Source organism: Pinus tabuliformis, chromosome 1_1 (assembly GCF_031772625.1).
Source record: "Pinus tabuliformis cultivar Carrire ecotype Pingquan chromosome 1_1, CPIR1, whole genome shotgun sequence".
Classification (NCBI taxonomy): Eukaryota; Viridiplantae; Streptophyta; class Pinopsida; order Pinales; family Pinaceae; genus Pinus; species Pinus tabuliformis.
In genome coordinates this window covers 429897807-429908416 of record NC_142297.1, presented here as the reverse complement: position 1 = coordinate 429908416, position 10610 = coordinate 429897807, and the positions used below count along the sequence as shown (strand labels likewise).

The following is a 10610-nucleotide window of genomic DNA, read 5'->3' as shown; positions in this document are numbered from 1 at the left end:
TAGTATAATATATGCACACTTAAATTCTGATGCTGGAACGAGTTATATAGTTGGGACTCTATTGAGAGCCTGCTTCAACTCAGAATAAGAGCTGCTGGAATCGACGTCGAATTGATGCCCAATCTCTTCGACAGAGACGGGGTCCTGGTCGGGCTAACCAACGGGGCGACGTTGTCCATGGATTCTTTCCACGTGTAGATGGTGGGCGGAAAAACATCAAAGTGGAGACTCAAACCTGAACCGGACCTGGTCTGACGACCACATGAACCACGTGGTAAAATTGGACTAAGGAGGATGAACATATAAAGATCTGATTGGCTAGACCCGCTCCAGCCAAATCAGAGGGAGTAGTCTAATGCAGTGGAGGAATTGTCCGGATAGTTAAAAGTGGTTGGAATCGGGGCAAAAAAAATTCAAAAAATCTTGTAGAGGGAGTGTTTGAATCGTGTTTTTGATGGTGGAAATAGATTCAGCACCATCAAAAATGTCTAGGACACCTAAAATTTTGAAGTTTAACAACTATAACTTGGATTTACAAAAATCCTTGCCAAATATAATCAGAATTTCCGTAACTTTCGAGGCAACTCCTCCGCTTCTCTAGACTACACGAAATCAGTTGGTGACAAACCATTTATTTAGTTTAATACCATTTATGTTCTCACGTTAATTATTGTTTATTTATAGATGACAGATGTTGAATTGGATTTGTTTATTTATCGATGATCGATGTTGAATTTATAATGTTTTTATATGTGTATCTACCTATTTTGAGAAAGTAAGAGACGAAATACCACATTTTTAATGATTGATCAATCACATTTGAAATATGGGTGGGGACTATGTTAGGTTAGGTGTGGTTTTACATTATTTTTAAATTAATAAATTAATATTAATATAATTGTATTAATATATATGGTTGATATATGTATTTATTTGAAGGTATAATAACACAGTTCTGTTTAAATTTTCTTTAACCATTTTTTTAAAGAAATATTAACATAAAAAAGTCATAATAACTAATTCAATATATTTAATATATTAATTTTATTTAACCTAATTTGGCTATAAACATGAAATAATAAAAAATAATATTTTTACAGAAATAATCATAACCTAAAGAAAGAAAACTTAATTATTTTTGGTTTTACTACTTGAATTAAACGTAAATTAATAAGTCCACAATCTGAACTAATAAAAACTAAAATAATTAACCTGGAGATTTTAAACTTAAAATAATAAATTACATTTTAAACAATCAACCCAATTATTAAACCTAAAATGTAAAACATAGACACTGGGAATGGTCTCCACTCTGTATTTTCTTGATTCCACTATTAATCCCATCCCACGTTTTGCAATAAAGTCGTCCTCCAAGGGGTCCTATTAGATATTGGTCGCGCGATCGAATCCAATGTCGGACTCAATTAGTACAGGCTAGGCAGCTTGCTGGAATTGCAATGAATAGGCAGCTTGCTGGAATTGCAATGAATAGAGTTTTACTTGTCTCAAAAATCATTTTCACTTCATGTTATCTATTTTGTAATAATATTTAATAATGCCACCATAATTTCTTATGCGGGTGTATTAGAAATTATGTGGGTGTACTCTTAATATACCAGAGTTTGAAAGCAAGTGTCTTTGAAGCAGGAACTTGTGTGGTGGTTGGAAATTTTTTTTTCAAAACCAGGAAAAATGTCTTTCATGGATTATAATGAAAGTAAAATAAGTGTCTTTGAAGCAAGAACTAATGTGGTGGTTGGAATATTTGTTGGAATATTTTTTTTAAGAGGAAAAATGTTTTTTATTGATTATAATGAAAGTATAATGTTTTAGGGAGTAATGAAAGGATATGTCTAAGTCGATGAAGGCGATGAGCACCGGTGGCTGCATCCATCTCTAGGGTTTTGGCGGAAACCTGCAGGCGGCAGGACTGTCGAACCTGGTACTTGCGGCAGATTCTGGTGAGGCAGAGCGCAGGAGGACGCGTCCATAAGGAACAGGACAAATGATCCCCCCTCAGGGGGAGGGCCAGGAGCCTCCCCCGTCTCCGGGTAATAGATCACGGCATACGGCTGACAGGGAGAATGAAAACGGGACCAGCGGCAGCACAATGGATACTAGACAGCAAAAGGGAAAGGACATCGATACAGAGGAAAGAAATAAAGCAAGTTCCTCAACTTGCAAACCTGTAGCAACCCATAGACCACGGGTGTACTTCCCAAGTGAACGCATCAATGCCAGGATACAATACATGCGAGATCATGCGCTGATCGGCAAGTTCATAGGGATTTGGCCAACAGAAAGAGCACTGAGAAGTTGGATCAGCACCAAATGGCATCCAAAGGGGGATATAACTCTGCACTTGGGAGCCAAGGGCTTCTTCACTGCAGTGTTTAACTGCCTGGAAGACCGAACCAGGATTTTGGAGGGAGGTCCGTATTTTTTCAACTCAGCAGGTCTATTTCTCAAAGGCTGGGTCGAAAGATTCAACCCAGATAAGGAGGATCTGAGTTGTGCGCCAGTGTGGATAAGGCTTTACTCACTGCCATGGGAATATTGGGAGGAAAAGTCTCTACAGGAAATCGGGAATGCTGTAGGTGAATTTGTTAGGGTAGCAGAGGAAACAAAGCTATGCAAACAGACTTCATATGCTCGGATCTGTGTATACATGGATCTCAAGCAACCGCTGCCAGACAAGGTAAGTTTCTTTCATGAAGACTCGGAGTGGGTTCAAGTCATAGACTATGAACAGGTGCCATTTAGATGCAGGAAATGCCATGATATAGGGCATCTCTATAGAGACTGTCCTCAAAATAAGATACCCTCTTATCAAGATAATCCTGACAATCATACCCCAGATGGATTCACCAAGGTAGTTAACAGAAGGAGAGGAAACAAGAAAGCCACAAGCAATCCCAAAGTAAATCCTGCCAACAAGGCAATGCCTACAACAAGCAACAGATTTGAAGCCCTGAACAAGACTGATGAGCAGGATCCGGAAAAGGAACAGGAGAAGGACAAAACGGTCCATCAAAAACAGCCAGGCGAAACATCAGAGCAAGGAGGACAGAAAACCACAAGTCAAGTGCACCTGATCTCTCAGGCCAAAATCGTGCCAGGGCAAACTCAAGGAATGGATGTTGAGTACTCACAGCCAAACGAAAAAGTCTCAAACGAGCCTGAGGATATTTTTCAATCGCCCCAAGTCATGGAAGAAGATCCGGAGCCCATAGATATAGGGGAGCTGGACATATTAGGCCTGGAACAGGCTTGCCGCACAAGGAACTTTGAAAAAATCCCGGAAACGCAAGTGGACAACCTAGTAGAGGTGCTAAACAGGGCACAGAAGAAATACTCTCTAGGAGTCCAGATCGGCAGTCCATGGGATGGAAAATTTATCACCAAGGACAGCAAGAAGAGGGGAAGGAAAACAACCCTAGAAAGAACAATCAAGATAGGAGAAATACTGGTGGAGTCAGGGAGGTATGCCAAACTGACCAAGTACTTCAACGCAAACCCCCACCCTTCTCAATGAAGTTAATATCATGGAATATCAGAGGGCTCAACAGCCCAAGGAAAGGCAGAATATTAAAAAATATGCTGATGCAAGAAAAACCTAGCATTCTCTTTTTGCAGGAGACGAAGTGTAGCTCTACAATTTTGGAAAGAATAGCAGCGAAGGCTTGGCCAGGAGGGCTAGTCACAGCTGTGGATGCTCAAGGAGCCTCGGGAGGCCTAGCAATTCTTTGGGATGCCCGGATCATCCATCTCAACAACATTCAAGCTAACAAAAGTTTCATCCAAGCCACATTCCATCTCTCAGGTACGAATACCCATGGACTGATAACCAATGTTTACTTCCCTCAGGATACCGCTCAAAAAGACCACATCCTGAATACACTGTCAGATCTCAACAAAGATAGACCGTTCCCTCTATGGATATCTGGAGGGGATTACAACATGATTGCCAGCATGGAGGAAAAGCAAGGGGAAGAAGTAACACAAACAATGATGACAACCTTCTAAAGAACTTCATCAACAGCAACTGGTTAATAGACATTCCAACAAGCAATGGTATCTTCACATGGACAAATAAGAGAGTAGGAGCGCAACAAATTGCTTCGCGTCTTGACAGATTCCTAATCTCAGATAATGCAACACACATCGGAGGGGAATTCACAGCTTCCATTCTCCCTTTCTCCGGATCGGATCATTGGCCTATCGAGCTCCAATGGAACCGGCCAGGTAACAATCTCAGACGCCCTTTTCGTTTTGAAGAATTTTGGTTCTCCCATCCAGAATTTGAAGAGCTAGTTAGATCAAGCTGGCTCAATTTCAATCCGATCGAAGGTACAAGAATGTCCAGATTCCAGCAAAAGCTCAAGCATCTAAAAAGGGCCATCAAACAATGGAACCATAAAACATTTGGTAACATCTTTGCCGACCAGGCCATGCTCAATGCAGAAATGAAAAAAATACAGCAATCCATTATCAATGAGGGGCGAACAGAAGATCTCACCAAACAGGAACAAGCAATAGAATCCAAAATTTTAGAAAGAGACAGGCAGGAAGAAACTTTATGGAGGCAGAAATCCAGAATTAGATGGCTAAAAAGTGGAGAAAAAAACACAAAATTTTTTCATAAAACCACTGTACAGCGGTGAATGATAAACCACATCACTCACATTAAAAATGAGCAGGGGGAGAAGATTGAAACCCATGATGGAATTGAGGGGGAATTTATTAATTACTTCAAAAAATCCCATAAGGAGCCTGACTTCAACAGAATTCCCGCTATCAATCAACTTTTACAGAACTTACCCAAGGTCATAACGGAGGAGCACAACAGTTTGCTTATCAAACCTATCAGTATGCAGGAAGTTGAAGAGGTCGTGCAACAAATGAAGGAGGGGAAAGCGCCAGGTCCGGATGGCTTTACATCCAATTTTTTTCACAAATTCTGGGATTTGATAAAAAATGAAGTCTGGCAGGTTGTGGAGGAATCCAGAGCGCTCAGATGGATGTATCCTGGATTAAATGCTACTTTCATTGCCCTAGTACCTAAAGGAGAAGATTCCAACACCCCTGACAAATACAGGCCCATAGCTCTTTGCAATATGATATACAAAATCATATCAAAAGTCATTGCTACCAGGCTTAAACCGATCCTCCCGCTCATCATCTCGCCTGAGCAGTCGGGCTATGTAGAAGGGCGTCAAATAACGGATGGAATCATTCTCACGCATGAGATAATTCATTCCCTAAAGCTAACCAAGAAGCCAGGTATGTTGCTTAAACTAGATCTATCTAAAGCCTTTGATAGTCTCAGTTGGGTCTACATACAAAAAATTCTAATCGCTTTTGGCTTCGCTCACTCTTGGGTTAGATGGATTTACAATCTAATTTCCTCAGCTTTCTTCTCTGTGTTAATCAATGGCACCCCTTCAGCCACCTACCGTCCTTCCAGAGGAATTAGGCAGGGTGATCCCTTATCTCCCTTTCTATTTGTAATTATGGCTGAGGGTTTGGGTAGAAGCATCACGGCTGCTAGGCATGATAGGAGGCTAAAAGGGCTCTCATTTAACAATTCCCCTGTCTACTCCCACCAGCAATTTGTAGATGATAATATGCTTTTTGGTCATCCATCGGTTCAGGAAGCTCGCCTTCTAAAATCCATTCTATCCACTTTCTCTGACGCTTCTGGCGCCCTTATCAATCGAGTCAAATCCCAAATTTTTTTCTTCAACACTCCTGTTTCTACCCAGAGAGCTATCGAGCGTATTCTAGGCTTCACCTGTGCCTCACTGCCATCCAAGTATCTCGGTGCCCCTCTTATGGCCTCAGCTCTTAAACATTCCTCCTGGAAGCAGTTGTTAGAAAAATTAGAAGCTCGTCTATTCCTATGGACTAATCGAGCTCTGAATATGGCAAGCAGAATAGTTCTCATCAAAGCAGTTCTTCACTCCATGCCTCTGTATCTTTTCTCCATTCTAGCTGCCCCCAAGTGGGTCCTCAAAGAAATCAAGAATCTCCAGCGTAATTTTTTGTGGGGGGGCTCAGGACAAAATCGAAAATGGGCTCTTCTCAAATGGGATAAGGTCTGTCTTCCCAAGTACGCAGGAGGCATAGGCCTTAGAGACCCTGAGCATAGCAACAAAGCGATGGGAGCTAAAATCTGGTGGAGGTGGCTTGCCCATCCTAATACTCCATGGGCTTCCCTTTGGACTGCTAAGTATGCAAGCAATTATCCCATGGAAGAAAGACTGCGTATGACAGAGACAAGCTCGGGATCCGCAATCTGGAATTCAGCCATCCAACACAGATATCTCATCCAAGAGCACTGCTTCTGGGAGATCAAAAATGGGAACACTGCTCGTTTCTGGGAAGATTCATGGCAGCAGCTGCCAAAAATCAAAGACATTCTCCAGGAACTTCCAGCGGATGAGAGAGAGCTACGTCAATTGGCCAAATTCAACCTTTTCTGGACTACAGCTACTGCTCAAGAACATCGGCAGTGGAAAAATGTAAATCAGCTCCTACCGCATAGTTCAGTCCAGACTCAACATCTCCTCGAAACAGAATTACAAAAGAGGCAAATAAGAGTCTCAGAAGAACCGGACATTTTAAGATGGGGTTATGGAGAGAAAGGAATTTTCACAACTAAGGAGGCTTACAATTTAATCATTCAAGGGCAGCTGAACAAAGACAACTTATGGGAAAAAGTGTGGCATAAGTCTAACTGGCCGAAAGTTTCCACATTTCTATGGCTTCTCTGTCATAACAGAATCCTAACGTGGGATAATCTCAGAAAACGGAGCTTCTCTGGACCATCCATATGTCACATGTGCAGACAGGAGGAAGAAACAACCCTTCATCTTATGCAAAATTGCCTAATTGGAAGGAAATTATGGGAGAAGATTGCTTTCCGCTGTCAAATAGAAAGAAGAGTGCAAGGAGACCTCAAAGGAACCATATGCAAGGGGAGCCAAACCCCATTTCAAAGTAATCTCCTCAACGCGTTGTGGCAACTCATTCCAGGCTTATTGATGTGGAATATATGGAAAGAGCGCAATCGAAGAATATTCAAAGATCAAACGATGCCGTTGGAAAAAATTTGGAACAATTTCCATCAAAACATTATGGAGACTCTTTCAATCAAAGATTGGCATTCTGAAGACTTTCCCACTCTTCCTCAGGAAAAAACTGTTTGGGACAATTGGAAACTGCGGATAAACCAAAAATCAACCATTGGCAGGAACCCCAACAAACACAGTCAGGAAGCAAGCTATTGGAATCCACCTCCTGTTGACATGATCCAGCTCAACTTTGATGGGGCATCTAAAGGAAACCCAGGAAAAGCAGGTTATGGAGGAGTCTTCAGAGATCATAACGGCAACCCTTTATGCATCTACATGGGCTCGATAGGTTGGGACACTAACAACTCAGCAGAATTGGAAGGTCTATGGCGAGGTCTTAAACTTGCACACGGAAAAAACTTCTTTCCCCTCATCATAGAAGGAGACTCGCAGATCATAATCAGAATGACTACAAAGCTTCAACACGGCTCTCCAATTCACAAGGTAAGCAGCAGCTGGAGAATGGCCCAGAGGCTCGAACTAATAGATCACTGGCTTTCTCAGCACCAAGCAATCACTTTCAAGCATACCAGAAGAGAAGGGAATAAGCTAGCTGACCTTCTAGCCAACCTCGGAGTGGAGGCTAAAGAAAACCACTTTGAAGGTACCATAGAAAGCTTAGCTTCCAGGGACCAAATGGCCAAACTGCAGGAAATTGTCTCTCAGGACAAGTCTCTGATAGAGAAACTGCACCCGGATGCAGGTGTTTATTCAAGTCATTAAACATGCAGCACGCCACGGTACCAGCGATGCTGATGGATGGCAGGCATGTGTACTCGGAGGTCTGGGATGGTGGTTATCAGTTAATGTTCAGAGCAGGTGATTGCACTTTGGATCAGTCCCGAGGAGAATTTGCATTCAAGGCGAGCATGGCAGCTCTGCCCTCGATGCGAACCAGGTTAATGGCTGAGCATCATACTCCCGCGGTGGTAAATGTCTCTGTTCTTTATATAGTGCAATCTATACCAACTCATGGCCAAAGCTCCTCTGTCGATGCTTGTGATATGAGCAGGGATCCTCTCGCCTCCAGTGTTCTCAGGCTCGAACGGCTTTTCGGGTCTCTGGCTTTGAGCACCATGCCGCGCAGTAGGGGAGTTCCGAGACAAGGGGGTTGGTCTGGCATAAGAGCCAGCCCTGCTCATGCAGATTTGCAGCCTGTAGCCCCAATTGCATCTGTTCCCCCCTCTTCCCTGAGTTCGGATCAGGAGAGACTTGTCCCGCAAGGCACTTATCAATCCTTCCTTCTCAGGTTCCCGAGTCGGCTTATCAGACCAGAGGTGATGATCAATCTCACTGTGTATATTTCTGAGGAGGAGCCTTGCAACCCCAGTTCGACTTCCCCTACTTCCACAAGCGCTCAGGAAAGTGGCATTCTCCTGGGGGATATGAATGGATTGGTCTACAGAGCTGATAGTCTCGAAGAAGCCCCGGTTCAGGAAGTCCCTCCGCCATCCAATCCTGCTATGGAAAAGGAAACGACCAATGACCACTCTCAGCATGGCTTTGGTTTCCTTCACCTGGTCACTAACTCTCGTGGAGAGCCGATTCTAGATGAGGAAGGATATGTCACTTGGCTGGCCTCACCAAGTCCGGAGAAAGAGGAGCAGCAAGCGTCGCCCAGCCATGCGGTCTAATCCTCAACGGGTGCACATGTCAAGCTTTTTTGTACTTGTGTCGTTGATTATGCAGCTATTTCATCCCGTTTGTTTCAGTCTAATGTCTCAGTCTATTTCTTCCCATCTGTCTCAGTCTATTACAGTCACCCTTCTCTGTACTAGAGTCAGTTATGTTAACTGGTTTTGTCTAGTTATGATCCCTGGTGGTTATGGTAATTGCAGTCTAAACCCAGTTAGCCAGAATGTCCGGATAACTCAAAAATATGGGGTGTTTTTTGTAAATCAGTTTGAACGGGTAGACAGTATGGTCCAGGTTTTATTGTATGAGGACTGGCCTCGGCCTCCTCGGAAGGTCTGAAATCCATGTACATATTTTTACTTTTTTAATATAGAACTAGTCTTTACTTAGAAAAAAAAAAAAAAAAGTATAATGTTTTAGAGAAAATATAATTCAACACATACATAATCTATAGTTTATAGATTCTAAGTTCTACTTAGAGCAAAAAAAATATCGGCTCAATCTCTTTGTTTGTTCTCCATTTAGTCAAAATAGTCGAGTGAAACACAGAGGATGCAGAGGATGCACATATTTGTAGTCCAAGATCTAAATACAAACTTGTAGACCGACCATGTCAGTCATATCCATCATATCAGAGAAGAAGTTGGGTGCACAGATCTGTCAACGAAACAAAGTGGGAGATGGAGCTTGCTGAGAGAAATAGACTCGATCTCAATGATAGCCCTCCATATCCAATACAGTCCTAACAGAGAGGAGACATGATGCACATCTGTGTGGTCCAAGGGCCAAAAATGAACTTGAAGACAGTCCTATAAAAGTAACAGAGGAGGCAGATACAAAAAGCAAACAGAGTTTGGTAGATGGCATCTTCGGTCAACATTTAGATCATAAAATGTCCAATCCCCTGCAGTGAGCCAGAGTAAAAAAACTGCGAAAAATTCTTGCAGGTTCTGAGCAACAACCTTCCTTGGATAGACGATCTGCTTCTCCATTTTGGATCTGGTAGATATGAGAAATAGTGATAGAGTGAAACTCTTTGATCAAATACTGAGTTATGCATTTCCAGGCATCAAGATTTGGAGAGTTGAGGGAGCCTTTGTCGTTTTCCCAGTCGATGACAGATTTGGAGTCTCCAAAAACTGAAAGATCCGTGAGGCCAAGAAAAAAAACACAGTACAAAACTCCCTAGAGTGCAAGTAATTCAGCTCTGGTGTTGGATCCCTTTCCACAATGCTAGTGGAATTTGTAAAATGTCCCAGGCCCAAGATGGATGGCCATTCCGCAACCACATAGTCCAAAGGAGGAGGCCCCATCAAAAAATCCAACCGGAAAGTTAGACCAGATGTTACAAGGAGGTGGCAGACATTTAGGAACAAGGGGCGGGTTGGCATAGTGTTCTATATAGAAGGAGATAATTCTACAGCTGGAGAGCCAGATGTCGGGCAAAACATGGTAAAAAATGATGGCATTTTTCATACATCAAATGCCCTAGATGATGAAGAAGGCCGGAGTGCAATGAGATTGGTTTTCCATAGTCCAACTACTAAGGCAAGAGGCAATATTAGAATGGTTCCAATCAGTAGGTGAGTTAATCATATGCAGGACACAAGTCCAGACAGAGAAGACAAAGGGTCAGTGAAGAAAGAGGTGGTTGGCATCCTCTCCGGTAGATGAGCAAAGACAACACCAACCCGGGCCCTGATAGCCTCTCTTGATAAGGACTTCCCATGTCAAGATCTTGTTGTGCACCACCAACTAGGAGAAGCATTTGAGTTTGAGTGGAAAAATGCATCTCGAGGCTTGAACTGGCCAAGAGAAAAAAGGGATATGTTTTGAGGG

The 10610-nt window shown here is 42.6% G+C and overlaps 1 protein-coding gene across 1 annotated transcript; it reads left to right on the top strand.

Moving 5' to 3' along the window:
• Nucleotides 1-2005: 2005 nt before the first annotated feature.
• On the top strand, nt 2006-4664 carry LOC149213552 (uncharacterized). The gene is made up of 2 exons (XM_089389069.1): nt 2006-3483; nt 4043-4664. Exons 1-2 carry the CDS (start codon nt 2006-2008, stop codon nt 4662-4664), a joined length of 2100 nt encoding a protein of 699 aa, XP_089245195.1.
• The last annotated feature ends 5946 nt before the right edge of the window (nt 4665-10610 follow it).

Bases quoted from the DNA above. Each gene is read 5' to 3' on its own strand.
- LOC149213552 (XM_089389069.1), top strand. From the start codon at position 2,006: ATGATCCCCCCTCAGGGGGAGGGCCAGGAGCCTCCCCCGTCTCCGGGT. The intron at 3,484-4,042 runs GTATGCCAAACT...CTTCATCAACAG, and splicing joins ATACTGGTGGAGTCAGGGAG to CAACTGGTTAATAGACATTC.